General features: G+C 51.8%; 1 protein-coding gene and 1 long non-coding RNA gene across 7 annotated transcripts in view; one reads left to right on the forward strand and one right to left on the reverse strand.

The window, feature by feature from the left end:
• Positions 1-2,999: 2,999 nt before the first annotated feature.
• The window catches only part of KYAT1 (kynurenine aminotransferase 1), a 35,394-nt gene continuing 23,405 nt past the window's right edge, over positions 3,000-14,988 (reverse strand). For 3 of the 6 annotated variants that reach the window (XM_040482579.1, XM_040482580.1, XM_040482578.1), the window contains exons 2-13: positions 11,543-11,601; positions 9,525-9,672; positions 7,195-7,344; positions 7,028-7,114; positions 6,673-6,801; positions 5,677-5,797; positions 5,251-5,327; positions 4,995-5,084; positions 4,699-4,885; positions 4,519-4,598; positions 3,671-3,757; positions 3,000-3,569 (exon numbers count right to left, since the gene is read on the reverse strand). In XM_040482579.1, the coding sequence (XP_040338513.1) occupies positions 3,507-3,569; positions 3,671-3,757; positions 4,519-4,598; positions 4,699-4,885; positions 4,995-5,084; positions 5,251-5,327; positions 5,677-5,797; positions 6,673-6,801; positions 7,028-7,114; positions 7,195-7,344; positions 9,525-9,672; positions 11,543-11,595 (1,272 nt within the window). In that variant the 5' untranslated portion in view covers positions 11,596-11,601 and the 3' untranslated portion in view covers positions 3,000-3,506. Of the gene's footprint in view, positions 3,570-3,670; positions 3,758-4,518; positions 4,599-4,698; positions 4,886-4,994; positions 5,085-5,250; positions 5,328-5,676; positions 5,798-6,672; positions 6,802-7,027; positions 7,115-7,194; positions 7,345-9,524; positions 9,673-11,542; positions 11,602-13,392; positions 13,606-14,988 lie in introns of all 6 variants that reach the window. The other 3 variants (XM_040482576.1, XM_040482574.1, XM_040482577.1) reach the window with 2 other exon arrangements.
• Positions 6,525-8,405, forward strand: LOC121035080 (uncharacterized). The gene is made up of 2 exons (XR_005792741.1): positions 6,525-6,668; positions 6,967-8,405. It is a non-coding gene; the product is annotated as an uncharacterized LOC121035080 (long non-coding RNA).

Consider the following 14,988-nt stretch of genomic DNA (forward strand, 5'->3'; position numbering starts at 1 on the left):
GAAAGTATGTATCCTTCTCAGACATCCTTACACGAAGCAAAATGCATTTCAGTTTCTATCATGTTTTCTCGTGGCTTGATAACTCATTTCTTTCTGTTGCTGGAGACCATTTCGTTACATGGATATGCCACAGTTTGTTTATTCATTCCTCTTTTGAAGGACATTTGATTGCTTCCACCGTTTCATTTTTTTTTAATGTTTATTTATTTTTGAGACAGAGAGAGACAGAGCATGAACGGAGGAGGGTCGGAGAGAGGGAGACACAGAATCCGAAGCAGGCTCCAGGCTCTGAGCTGTCAGCACAGAGCCCGATGCGGGGCTCGAACTCACGGACCGTGAGATCATGACCTGAGCCGAAGTCGGACGCTTAACCAACTGAGCCACCCAGGCGCCCCTCACCGTTTCATTTTTCAAGTAAGCTCTAGGCCCAACATGGGGCTTGAACTCACAACCCCAATGTGGAGAGGCGTATGTTTTGGGGTGCCTAGGTGGCTCAGTCGGTTGAGTGGCCCACTTGAGCTTGGGTCATGATCTCGCGGTTCACGAAGCCGAGCCCTGCGTTGGGCTCTGTGCTGACAGCTCGGAGCCTGGAGCCTGCTTCAGATTCTGTGTCTCCCTCTCTGTCTGCCTCTCCCCTGCTCATGCTCTGTCTGTCTGTCTCTCTCTCTCCCAAAACTAAATAGACCATTAAAAAAAAAAAGAAAAAAAGTTGTATGTTTTGCCAGGTGCCCGAAGGAAAGACTAATTTCTAATTCAGTGTATGTGTTGACATTACAAGGGTTGTGTTTATTCTACTATTTCCTCCCTCCACCCTCTGGTTCTGCGTCTAAGTCCGATCTGCCTCCTCAGGCTGGCTGAGGTTACTCAGTCTAAGATCTCAAACTTCTGTAGAATCACAGATTTCAGCCTTGGGCAGATTTTGGATTGGCTCGTGAGACATGGAACCTTTGGTTGGGATGGTTCTCCCCGTGAGATCCATGGGTTTGCCCCACTGGGGACTTTCTTACCGTCAGGCTATGTATGTGCAAAGGGGCTCCAAGCCTGAGCCTCTGAGCTGGTATTCTGTGTCACGATCTTGACTTTGGAACTGTGGTAGTACTACGAAGCCACAGCTTGGATGGAGAAGGAGGGAAGTGTATTATGTCCTAGCTCAAAACGTGTTCCAGCAGCAATTCTCTGACACCACATGGGTGTCCTACTCTTCAATTCAATTCTGATAATAGGTACTTAGAGGTGGCACAGATCCTATAGGTTAAGGGCTCAGTCCCACAAGAATGCCCCCCACTTCAAATGCCATCAGCAAGTGGGGGCTCTAGGCTACTCATACTTCTGCTTGGATGACTACAAATTTGGGCATTTCCACCATTTGCCTGGAGTTCAGTAATTCCCTGAAATGATTCATAGCACCCAGGAAGGTGCTATACTTAACAGTCACGGTTTCATTATAAAGGATACAATGTTGGGACACCTGGGTGGCTCAGTCCGTTAAGCGTCAGACTTCTGCTCAGGTCATGATCTTGTGGTTTGTGAGTTCGAGCCCCACATCAAGCTGTCTGCTGTCAGCACAGAGCCCACTTCTGATCCTTAGTACCCCTCCTGCTCTCTCTCTGCCCCTTCCCTCTCTCTCTCTCTCTCTCTCTCTCAAAAAAAAATAAAAATAAAAAAAGAAATCATCTGACTCTTGATCTCAGCTCAGGTCTTGATCCCAGGGTTGTGAGTTCAAGCCCTGCATTGGGCTCTGCACGGGGCATGAAGCCTACTTTAAAAAACAAAACAAAACAACAGATACAACACAGGAACAGCCAAATGGAAGAGGTACACAGAGTAAGGTCTTGGGGGAGGAAGAACTTCCATGCCCTCTCCTGATGTACCACCCTCCCAGCTCATCAGGTGTGTTTACCAACGCAGAAGTTCCTTGAGCCTCACTGATTCAGGGTTTTTATGTGGGGTTTCATTCTGTATGCACGATTCATTACATCATTGGCCAAGTGACTGAACCCAATGTTTGGTCTCTTTCTCCTCCCTCAGGAGTTAGTATTGAAAGTTCTGACCCTCTAAAGACATAGTCAAAGGGGCTTATTATGAATAATAATTACAAACAAAGGACGAGTCCTATCTCTCAGGGAATTCCAAGGGTTTTAGGAGCTCTGTGCCAGGAACCAAGGACAAACACCAAGTACATTTTATTGTATCATATATTCCCATTACGAATACATGTATCACATGAGCAGACACCTGGGCCTGCCGTGTAATGCAGCTTTGAGTTCCAAATGAACTCGGGAGCTACCGTGACCGTGACTTCCCAGCGAGAGGCCCATGCCTGGGAGCAAATTCGCTTCTGCCTTTGCCAGCTCGATGGCTCTGGGCAACTCACATCACCTCCAACGTGGCTTCCTCATTTGTAAAATACAGAGAGTAACTCCTGTCCTGAAGGATTGTTTGATGAGATGGTGGGCATCTAGGCCCCTGGCACACAGGAGTACAAAACAAGAAGCTACTTCCTTCCCCTTCTGTCTAAACTCCCTGGCCCTCCTGCCCTGGACTCTGACCCCTGTGGGGTGGGACTGTATCTTCCCTGTGAGACACTCAGCTGGGGCCCCTGTCTCCCATACACATGCATGCATACCCCCAGGGACACACAACCATCTGAGCCCTGGGTTCCAGGCCTGGTTTTAACTAGGTTTTGACTAACTGGTTTTGACTGATTTAGACTAACTGTGATGTCAGACAAGTCCCCAGTCTCTGCCCTTCTCTGGGCCTCAGTTTTACTCCACAAAACACATTTGTACAAAGAGGGGCTGGGAGCTAAGGTTCACTGGGTGCCTTCCTATTTTTTTTTAATTTTTAAATAGGCTCCATGCCCAATGTGGGGCTTGAATTCACAACTTGGAGATCAAGAATCACACGCTCTGCTGACTGAGCCAGCCAGGTGCCCAAGGTGCCTTCCATGCTGACCAAGTCGATCAGCACCAGGGTGTGAAGCAGAGAGAAGCAGGAAATAAGGGTCTAAATAACTTAAAACTTTATTACGGGTGAAAGGTACCGGCTTGAGGACCCAAGCCTAGAGACCGCTTCCCAAAGTGAAGGTTAAATAAGGAAAGGGAGGGATGCTAAAGCCTTGGCTGGGGCCAGGGCAGGGCTGGGGCCAGGGCAGGGCTGGGACTCAAGGCCAGTACCCTGTTGGACTCTGTCCACTGAGCCTCAGACAAGACTGGGAAAAATACAGAGGGGGCCCAGGACTGTATCACCCCACCCAGGGAGGAGCAGGGAGAGGCCTGGCTCGGGTACACCTCACCACCGGGACAGGAATATAGGCACTGTAGTAAAGTGCTCCCGAATCCACCAAGATCAAGAAAGAGGGCTCTGCCCGGGGGACATCCTGTGTCCCAGAGAAGGGCCCCCCCCCCCACTCCATACGCCCAACTTGGGAATGGCTGAAACCCGGACAAAGGCAGAGCCTGGCAGAGCCCGCGGGAACCAGGTGGGGCAGGGCCGAGCAGGTGGTGTCAGGGCCTGAGCTTCTTCCATTTCTGCAGCTTCTCATCCATGGCCTGGAGTGTGGACTCATCCTGCACCAACACAGATCGGTCCAGCCCCTCTCCCCACACCACGAGTGGGCCGCGGGGAGCTTGAGGGGGCCCTCTTTCCCCTCAAAAACCCCGTCCTTTACCTTCACGAAACAGAAGCGGATATAGTGGTCAAAGATCTTCCGATGAGGCACGCTGTAGAAGGTGGAGACGGGGATGGCCACCAAGCCCTGGGGAGGAGGAAGCCCATGTCTCAACACAGCCCCATAGCAGGGTAATCCATGGCTCTGGGGACAGAGAGCTTCTCTCGATGGGGTGGGGGAAAGAAGGAACATTCAGTGGAGCACCTTCCGGTGCTGGGTCAAGGTCAGAGGCAAAGAATCCCAGAGCATGGTTCTCGGTCCCTCCCGGTAGTACACAGGGAGGGGAAATGGAGAGGGGAGCACCACGTGGCAGGTTAGGGCAGAGCAAGAGAGGAAATAAAACTTAGGGTCAGAGCTCGGAGCTGGCTGAGCTCGTAGTTAACGAGCCAACTCTGCACCCACTGCACAGATGGGAAGGCTGAGGCCGAGAGAGGGCAGGGATTCCTGGCAGCCCGCACAGTGTCTTTTTGCAAATTCCAGACTCCCCATTCCTTGACATAGACACACTCCTGTACCAGGGCTGAGGGCAGAGGCTGGGCTGGATTTGGGCCCAGCCTGTAAAACCACACACAGGTGCCCTGGCAGAGCCTGGCCCACCTTGTTCTTTTTTTCTTTTAAGATGTTATTTTATTTTATTTATGTTTACTTATTTTTGAGAATGAGAGAGATAGAGCACAAGCAGGGGAGGGGCAGAGAGAGAGGGAGACACAGAATCCGAAGCGGGCTCCAGGCTCCGAGCCGTCAGCACAGAGCCCGACGCTGGGATTGAACCCACAGACCGTGAGATCTCGAACTGAGCCGAAGTCAGAAGCTTAACCGACTGAGCCACCCAGGCGTCCCAGACCCACCTTGGTTTTGATCATCCACTTGATGAAGCGTCTGTCGTAGGGCTCATCCACGTCACCGGGCAAGTCGGGCATCTTGCTCTCTGGGGGACAGAAGCCACGCTGAGCCCTGGGCGGCCTCCAGCGCCACCTCCCCGCCGCCCCCCCCCCCCCCCACCGCCCAGCCTGGCCAGTCCGGCTCACTGAAGTCTGAGATGTCTGCCATGAAGAAGTAGCTGCCCTGGGGGACCACGGGCTTCAAGCCCACAGACTGCAGGCTGCGTATCATGTGGTCACGGGTGCGCTGCATGGCCTGCGGGAACTGCGCAAAGTAGCTGCTGGGTTGGCCAAAGTGAAGCTGCTCGTGCTCGAAGCTCTGGGCCACTGCCGCCTGGGGAGGGTGGACGGACAAACAGGTTGGGGCCGATCCCACCCCGGGGCCTCCTGGGGCCTGTCGTTGCTCCTCCCTCCCGCGGCGGGGGTCCCCTGCCTCTCCTCACCTGACCCTGCGTGGGACAGTGGTAGATAGAGTTCTGGTGCACCGTGCGCAGGTGTTTCATGAGGCTGTCCGGGCCCAGGACCCAGCCCACCTGGCCCAGGAACACGAGGAGGCGGTGAGGCCCTTCGGGGCCTCGCCACACCCCTTCTCAGTCCCCAGGGAGGGCAGCCTCACCCGGCCTCCCAGGATCACGGCTGGGCGGCCCGGCCTCCCAGGATCACAGCGGGGCGGCGGTACCCCTACCCTCGTCGACTCACCTTCCAGCCAGTGGCGCTAAAGGTCTTGCCAGCGCTGCCAATGGTCAGGGTGCGTTCCCACATACCAGGAAGACTGGCTGCTCAAGGTCAAAGAGAGCGGCTGCTGAGCCCGGGGGGAGGGGCAGGGGAGGGGCGGCGGCTGGGCCCCGGTGGGCACTCGGGCTCGCAACACTCTGGACTCCACGTGCTAATAAGCTATTTACCGAACTTATCTCAGCGCATGTCTCATGGCAGCCCTGGAGGCGGCACCACTGTGCCACCCCATTTTCAGAGAGGTGAGGCCACTGCCCCAGATTACCCGACCGGTGGGGCTCCAGACCCACGGGTCCTAACTGGCCGGGCTGGCACTGACTTCCGGGTTGGGCTCCGGGGCCCGGCCACAAAAGTCCAGGGGGAAACGCGGGCACCCAGGTCGGCTTGGCTCACCGATGCTGACATGCTGGTACCCGTCGTAGACCAGCCACTGGTAGACCTCGTCGGCGATGCAGATCACGTCATGCTGCTGGCACAGGCTGGCCACCAGCTCCAATTCCGCCTTGGAGAACACCTGTGGGGACCGACCCCGAGCCGAGAGGTCTGCTCAGAGGGATGAGGAGGTACTGCCAACCCACGGCCAAGGGCCCTTCCACCCCATCTCATTGAATCCTGGCAACTCTCACCCCAGGAGGTCTGTTGCCAGATGACAGAAAATATACATACTGGTCTCTGCACCAGGTTCCTGGCTCAGCTCTCCTAAAACCCTCGTAAATCTCTCAGTAACAAGAGCGCCAGGAGCCTGTCTTGTCCTAATATTTGATCTCGGACCCCCATCCGTCCCCGACACAGGGCTCCTGAAACCCTCCCCAATTCCCAAGTGATAAGAGCACTGGAGGTGTTTTTTGTTCTAATGAGGTGACACCCTGGGTAGGCATCGGGGGGGGGGGGGGCTCTGGGATGGGGCCGGTCACCAGAAAGATCCATGATTAGAAGCTTGGAATTTTCAGCCCCACCCGCATCCTGAAGGGTGAGCAGCCTTGTGGGACCTGATGCTCCAGCTGGTGTTGCAGAATTGCTGGGTGTGGGACTCCCCTCTCCCCCAGTCCAGGGTCAGAGTGTGGTAAGCACAGTGGTTGTGTGAGAGGAGAGACACCCAGTTGGAAGATTGGTTTCCTCTACATCGGTTCTGTCACGTTCCCATTTTACACGTGAGAAGACACTCCGAAAGGCGAGTTCACGTTCCCAGGGTCTCAGGGAGGTCATGGAGACACCCACCCAGCCTGCCCCACTTCCCTGGGGATTCCTGCCTCTGTCCCTGGGACCTCGGTCCTCAGCTTACGTTACAGGTTGACCTCCCATCTCACAGATGAAGAAACTGAGGCGCCCGACACAGCAAAGACATGAACCCAGTCTGGAGGGGCCCCCGGAAGGAGTTCTCTCAGGTACCTTTCCCACAGGGTTGTTGGGTGTGTTGAGAATTAGGGCTTTGGTATGAGAGGTAAACTTGCTGGCCAGCTCTGTGGGGTCCAGCTGCCAGTTGCTGCTGGAATCCAGTTCCCCATCCCGAGTGGGGCCCTGTAAGAGGAGGTGGGGTGTGGTGGCAATAATTACCAACATGACATTCAGCTCCAGGGATCTGACCCTCCTTCCCACAGTCCTTTTTTCCTCGGGGACTCTGGATACGCCTCCTCCATCCTGGAGAAACTGGCCTCCTTTTCTTCCTTCTCTCCCACCTCCCAGGAGCCAACACAGCACACCCCTGGGACCCCTCCGCCTACCACACCCCAACCAGCGTCCTCACCGGCTTCAAGGTCACAAACACAGGATGACCCCCCGCCATCAACGTCATGGGTTCATAACAGTCAAAAAAGGGCTCAATGATGATGACCTAGCAAAAGGATCTGATTAGCTGGGGTCAGTATGGCCCCCGACCCTCATCCCCACCGGGCCCGAGCCTCGATCACTCACCTCGTCTCCTTCTTCCACCAGGGCCTGGAAGGCTGTGAACAGGGCCCCATAGGCACCCACAGTCACCAGCACGTTCTTGAGTGGGTCTATCTCCCGTCCCAGCAGCTTCCCAAAGAAACTTGCCAGGATCTTTGTCAGGGGTGGGTAACCCTGCCAGGACAGCAGTGGTCAGCCCCCTGGCTCGGCCTGGGCCCACCCTCCCGCTCAGCTGCATCCAGGCGGTTCTAGCACTTTCTAGCAATAGTCCTGAGGCAATGTTGGCTCAAGTTGGGTGAGTTCTTTTATCTCCCCTACCAGTGCTTGTCATAAAGCCTGTTCTGTGCGGTCCCAATGCCCAGGGCTGGCATTTGGTGGAGACCCGGAGACCCAGACAGAGCGCGTGCCTTCGCGGAGCACAGTCCAACAGAGCCCCACAGTAGCGGCAACTCCACAATTTCAGTTTAAGAAGGACATTCGTGCCATCTGATCATCCCAGCAGCTTTGCAAGACATGATTCCCACCATTCGACTGGTAGAAAAACAGAGACTCAGAGACAGGAAATGACTTGCTCAAGGTCATGCACAGTTGAGGTGCAGGAATAGGCCTTTACATCACAGCTTTGGAAGCACCCTGCTTTGAGAGGAAGGTTGGATCCGTACGCTTGTTTGCTGAGGACACTTATAAAACACTTGAGGCTAAGCCAAGTGACTGAAACCTGCGGTCTAGAACTTAACTAAATAATCCACTAAATCAGATTTGACCACAGAAAATTTTCTGTACAGGAAAATATACCATGAGCAAAGTTAAAAGACAAACATTGCAAGTTAAGAGAAGGAGGTAAGATGTTTAATATATAAAGAGCTCTTACAAAACAACAAGACAAAGATATATACCTAAATGAAAAAAATGAAGTAGGTCATGAAAGAAAAAGTGTTGATGCCCAATACACACATAATTGAGGAAAAGCAAATAAAAGCAACATTGAAAGATTGCTCTAATATTATAAGAATATAATATCAGTATTAAAAAGATTGGCAAGAGTATAGGACAAATGGGTGGTCTCTCTACAGAACGAACTTTCCTGCCAGGTCTGCGACCAGTCTGTTGGTGGGGATGTGAGTAAGCCTTTTTGGAAGGCAATCTGACAGTGTCTACCACATGTTTACACGCTTAGACCCTTTGATTCTCTAGTTTTACTGCCAGGGATCTAAGAGAAACACGCACACGGGTGTACAAAGATATACGTGCAGAAATATTCACTGTGCCATTGCTTATAATAGTGAGATATCCAAGCCAGCCCATCAGTGCAGGGCTTGTTAAATAAATTATAGCACAGCTAAGCAATGGAATACCACGTGGCCATTAAAAAGAATGAGGGGGGCGCCTGGGTGGTGCAGTCGGTTAAGCGTCCGACTTCAGCCAGGTTACGATCTCGCGGTCCGGGAGTTCGAGCCCCGCGTCAGGCTCTGGGCTGATGGCTCAGAGCCTGGAGCCTGTTTCCGATTCTGTGTCTCCCTCTCTCTCTGCCCCTCCCCCGTTCATGTTCTGTCTCTCTCTCTGCCCCCAAAATAAATAAATGTTGAAAAAAAATTTTTTTAATAAAAAAAATAATAAAAATAAAAAGAATGAGGCTATGCTGGCTATTCTGACGTGGCAAGTTGCCCATGACACGATGTTTAGTGAAATAAACAGGTTACAGAATATTACAGTATATGAGTCCATTTGGATTTAAAAAGTGCAAATCTCACATGTTAGGGGTGTGTGTGTGTGTGTGTGTGTGTGTGGGTGTGTGTGTTTATATAAGCACTTTAAAAAGTTAAAAAGTTTAAAAGTCTAAACACTCTTCAGCAAAGTAGCAAACTGTTGGGCGTGGTTATCTCTGAATGGTGGAGCCAGAGGGACCTTTACTCCAAGAACTGGTGGATATTTTACTCTGTGACCTTGACCAGAAGAGTTTGGATTTAGAGTCAAATCAGCCAGCAGCTTGCCTTTCAGGATGCAGCTTAGGTGTTACCTCCTCCAGGAAGGCTTCCCTGATCTCCCCTGATTTCCTTGCCTTCTTTCTGCTCCCACAGTATCCCATCCTCCTCTATCACAGCATATCAACTGCCTGTTTTCTGCTTTTGTTTGTTTGTTTTAATCTGCTTTTCCCACTAGGCCATGAGGTCCCGGCTCATAGTTTTTTGTCTGCCTTTCCCTAGATCGTGAGCTGTCCCAGGGCCTGGAACAGAGGAGACACTCCGTGAACACTGAACTGTGGCCACATTCAATTCCCTGGGCTCTGCCCCTTCCTCCCGGGGGCTTCCTTGAGACCTGTGTCCCGGGGCTCTGGACGGGGCTGGGAGACTCACAAATGCCCTGGTGTACTGGTTCAGCATGAAGTCGCTGCTGAGGGCGTGCTGAAATGCTTCCACAGCGAAATCTGGGGGTGGGAAGTCGGGGAAGCCTTGGCCCAAGTTCACAGCATCGCATTCACTGGCCATTTTCACAAACTCCACCCTGAGCAACAAATGGAGAGTCAGCACCTGCCCGCCTGGACCTGCTTCCAGGACAGGATGATGCACTGGGCTCATTCCAGAACAACCGGAGAGCTGGCACCTGCCCCAGCCCGAGACCTGCGTGAGGGTCCAAACCCACAGGTCCCTGATCTGAGGTCGGGTGGGCCAAGCACTGTACCAATCCCACATCTTAGCCCCCCGGGATTTCCAACTTTCCGACCAGGATCCATGGTAAGAAATGCTCACGTCACAAACCCCACGGAGCACAAACATGGAATCCGTGTTCTCCTTCCGGTGTGGTCAATCACAGGACTTCCCAGCCTATCCTGCCCTGCCTCATCCCACTTTATTCTTTGGAAATATTTGTGGAGACTCCGCAGGTGGATTTCACACACCATTAGTGCATCTGTCGGCACCACAGCTGGACCACCAGGCCTCCCATCAGCCACTTCTGGCCTCCGACCACATTTTTTCTGGCCCTACCTGGTGGCCACCTCTTCAGGGAAATGGGAGAGGCTGAGAGGCTGGATGAGGAGGCCGGTGTGTGGTCTGCAGGTTGGTTGGGAGCAGAGGAGTCAGGCTTGGCCGAGTTGAATTTGCATAACAATAAATAACTGTTCCATCGAAAATCTGTCCTTTTCTTCCCAGAGCCCCACAATGCCTCTGAAGATACACAGAGCCGCTGAGGCTCAGAAAGGCTAGTGACCTGCCCAGAGTCACACAGCAGCTAATAGCAGAGCTGAGAGGCAAAATCAGCTGGTGGACATTCCATGGTGATTGGGTGATGGGGACAGGGGACAGCCAGGCTCAAATGCCCTACAGAGTCCAGCTGCCCTCTGGGTTGGGTCTCTCAGGTCCTGATCCCCAGGCCACCACCCTCGGGTCAGCAGGAACCTGGGACCCTTTTTTGTCCTGACTCTCTTGGTCTCATCCTCCTGGCCCCCCCCCCCCCCCCCCCCCCCCCCCCCCCGCCTGCCCCATACGTACCCCCCAGGCCCGCTCCTGCTCTGCCCTGCCTTTGCATGAGACTTGACCTCTCCTGGCCTCAGTGGGGGTGTTGGGTCCAAGAGTCTGCCGGTCTGTGAGCCAGGAAAGAGTACTGCGCCCTCTCTCATCCTGCCTCCTTGTCATTTCCTCCCTCCAAGTTGGACTCTACCCTACCTGCCAAAGCCTGCGAGGCTGTCCAGCCTCCCTCAGACAGAGGACTGAAGGCGGCAGCCTTCACGAGGGGAGTTTGAAAGAAAAAACGGTCCCATGCTTTATAAAACAACTACCAACATTTTTTTTTTTTTTTTTTTTTTTTAAGTACAGGCCAATGCCGCTGGCCAAAGGCAGGGAGGGATTAAGAAGATTCCCTACATTTTTCTTACACACCTTCCCACTGCAATCCGTTGTGTCACTAGTAACAGTGGGCACATGCTCCTTTCATATTTAGAACAAGTCAAGAAAAAAGAAATTAACGTCGGCAAATGCCCAGTAAAGAGCTGCCTGTATCTCACCTTCTCTTACTCCGTACTAAGTGTGAAATAAAATCCGTGGAAAGCCCTGAGCCAGGTGCCTGGGTAATGGCGGTAGCTTTCATAAGGCTACATAAGGCACATGAGTCATAAGGCACATGAGTCACTGCACCTGCACCCGCACCCCCACTCCCGCCACAGCCAAGTGGGGGTGAAGCTGAGATTCGAACCCAGGTCTGCTGCTTCAAGTCTCACCTTTCACGGGCCGTGGCTGCAAATCTCACAGTCCTGGCAAGGCAGGGGGCCCTCCTGGGTTCCGCGGAGTTCCTGCAAACCCAGGGACGTCCCGCCCCGCCCCCAAGCCCCCACGCCTGACGGGACACCCGCACACCTCCCCAGCCCCGCGGAGCTCACCATGGGTTGTGGTCAATCCCGTCCAGCCTGCGAGCTTGCACCCTCTTGGCCATGGTGAGCTGAAGACGGAGCCAGCAGAACAAAGTCAGAGTGGTGGATGTGCAGATCTTTTCTGCCCACAGTCCCCGCCCCTCTGGGGGGCAGATGCAGATCCTTACTCCCCAATAGCAGGATGGGCTCCAGCCAACCCTCGCACCTGGCTCCGCCCCATCCCAACAGCCTCACTGGCCCAACCTGCCCGTCTGGACTCCTCGTGCTCTGAAATGGACCAGATTCAGACCAGATTCAGGCCGACTGAGGAGGAGGGGCAAGAGGAAGGGGGAAGAGGGCAGGAGAAGCACAAAGGTAAAGGTGACAGCAGCAGGTTCCCTTACAGAGGTCTGGCTAAACTCAGAACAATCTTGCTGGGCTCGTTGTATAGATGAGAAAATCACATTAAAAAAAAAAAAAAGATATATATATATATATAGGATTCAGCTTAGGTGTTACCTCCTCCAGGAAGGCTTCCCTGATCTCCCCCACATTTCCTTGCCTTCTTTCTGCTCCCACAGTATCCCATCCTCCTCTATCACAGCATATCAACTGCCTGTTTTCTGCTTTTGTTTGTTCGTTTTGGTCTGCTTTTCCCACTAGATCATAAGGTCCCGGCTCATAGTTTTTTGTCTGTCTTTCCCCAGATCGTGAGCTGTCCCAGGGCCTGGAACAGAGGAGACACTCTGTGAACACTGAACTGTGGCCATATATATATATATATATATACATATATACATATTTGTAATGTGATTTTCTCATCTATAAAATATACCTAATATATACATATATATTTTTAAAATCTCTACACCCAGTGTGGGGCTCAGCCTCACAACCCCGAGATCAAGAGTCACATGCTCTACTGTCTGAACCAGCCAGGTGCCAGAGAAAATCACTTTTTATAATATTTATTAATGTATTATACTGACATCAATAAAACAGACTACAAAACAGCATGTGCGGTATGTAATTGTGTTTTGTAAAAGATGTCCCCTAATATATATTTGCACATACATACACTTTTCTGTGACCATGTACGAATAGATAAAAAAAGAGTTTGGGGGGCGCCTGGATGGCTCGGTCGGTTGAGTGTCCGACTTCGGCTCGGGGCATCATCTCACAGTTCGTGAGTTCGAGCCCCGCGTTGGGCTCTGTGCTGACAGCCTGGAGCCAGCTTCGGATTCTGTGTTTCCCTCTCTCTCTGCCCCTCCCCCACTCGTGTCTGTCTCTCTCTGTCAAAAATAAACATTAAAAAAACCTTTTTTTTAATTTCTTAAAAAAACAGAACAAAGATGAGTTGGGGTGGCGGTGGGGGACTTTAGGGAAGTTTGAGGTGGGGTATGGAGTGGGGGGTGGAGGGGCATAGAGAGACAGAGTACAGAAGAGGTGAATGGAGTTGAATGGGTTCAAGGAGATGAAAATAATGGGGGAACCGCGGAAACTTGGGAGGGCAAAGGCATGACCTGCAAGGATGCCAGACGGTAACTGCATAAGTGTGGAAACAGTGCCTGCTCTTGCTTGGACTTCTGCATAACGTATTCCTCGGCCAATGTCGATTGAGCACCTACCTCGTCCCGAACCCGAACCCGGGGCTGGGCTCCGGGGATGATGGGGAGGCAGCCGCACAATGCAGACTGTTCAGATGCAAAGCTCTGAGTTCTACATTAGAGGCAAGAGCAAGAGAGGGGGTCCCCAGCCAGGCTGCAGTCCAAGAAGGCTTACTGAAAGAGGAAGCTCATGCACAGCTCTGAAGCCAGGACCAGGCCAGATCCCAGGGGCCCCGGGTTAAGTGGCAAATCACCCGGGGCTGGAGCACTTACAGTCTGGTGCAAGCACCGAGTGACAGAAGTTCCAGCCTTCTTTCTCTGGAGGGGCCCCGTCAGCTGTAAAGAGATGGCTGCCGCATTCCTGAACATGCCTCCCCGAGCCTCAGGACACTGGCAACTTCCCCTCCAGGGGCAGAAGAGAGGGAGGAGAACGCTCTGGCCAGAAAATGGCTCGGAGCCCAGGGCGTGGGTCCCACACACACAGCTCTAACAACAACAACAACAACAACAACAACAACAACAACAGTAAGGGCAATTTTACTGAGTGGTCACTGTGTGCGAGGTGTGGCAACAAGTGCTTTTTTTTTTTTTTTTTTTTTTAAAGTTTACTTATTTATTTCTTAAAAAAATTTTTTAAAAATGTTTACCTTTATTTTTGAGACAGAGAGAGACAGAGCATGAGCAGGGGAGAGGCAGAGAGAGAGGGAGACACAGAATCAGAAGCAGGCTCCAGGCTCTGAGCTGTCAGCAGAGTCCGATGAGGGGCTTGAACTCGTCAACTGTGGGATCATGACCCGAGCCGAAGTCGGACGCTCAACCGACTGAGCCACCCAGGCGCCCCTAAGTTTATTTATTTATTTTGAGAGAGAGAAAGCACAAGTGGGGAAGCGACAGAGAGACAGGAAGAGAGAGAGAATCCCAAGCAGGCTCTGCACTGTCAGCACAGAGCCTGATGCAGGGCTCAAACTCATAAACCGTGAGATCATGAACTGAGCCAAAGTTGGATGCTTAACCGACTGAGCCACCCAGGAGCCCCACAAGTGCTTTTTTGCATGATTATCTCTCACACCTACAACTCCTCCATCCCCAGCAGTCAGAGTGACCCTTTCAAAATGTAAATTACCTCTAATGAAAAAAAAGATCCAGGGGAAGATCATGGATGGCCCCTAACATCACAGGGAGAGTCAACCCCACATTTTGTGCTGACTCTGAAAACACACACACCTCCTGCAAATTATTCCTGTGCTAAAACCAAATCTAAATCAGATCATGCCTTTGGATTGCTAGAACACAAGGGACAGAAGAACATGTTAAATGACACCATGGAGAGGCGATCCACAAATGACCCCGTTTCTTCAACAGATAAAGTGCAAAGGAAAAACCTATCTTGGACACGATAGGTTAAAGGAGACTTAAAGGCATACATTTAAAAAGTGAATGTCTTGAAAAGCAAGAAAAATATTGACAGACTCACTGCACAAGTTCAAAGCTTACTGAAAGGCTACTGGAACCAACAAAGGGTAGTACTAGCATAAGGACAGACATATAAATCAATGGAATCGAATTGAGCATCCAGAAATAAAGCTCACACATTTATGGCCAATTGCCATCTGACAAGAATGGTAAGAAAATTCAGTGAGGCCAGAACAGTCTTTCAACAAATGGTACTGGACAACTGGTTATCCACAGGCAGAAGAATGAATTTGGACCCCTACCTCACACCATACACAAAACTAACTCAAAGTGGATCACAGACCTAAATATAAGAGCCCAAACTATAAAACCCCCAGAAGAAAAGAGGAGTATATCTTTGTGATATATTTTTTTATTTTTTTTATTTTTTTTTAATTTTTTTTTCAACGTTTATTT

The sequence above is a fragment of the Herpailurus yagouaroundi genome, unplaced genomic scaffold, assembly GCF_014898765.1.
Source record: "Herpailurus yagouaroundi ecotype Mexico unplaced genomic scaffold, PumYag 160, whole genome shotgun sequence".
NCBI lineage: Eukaryota > Metazoa > Chordata > Mammalia > Carnivora > Felidae > Herpailurus > Herpailurus yagouaroundi.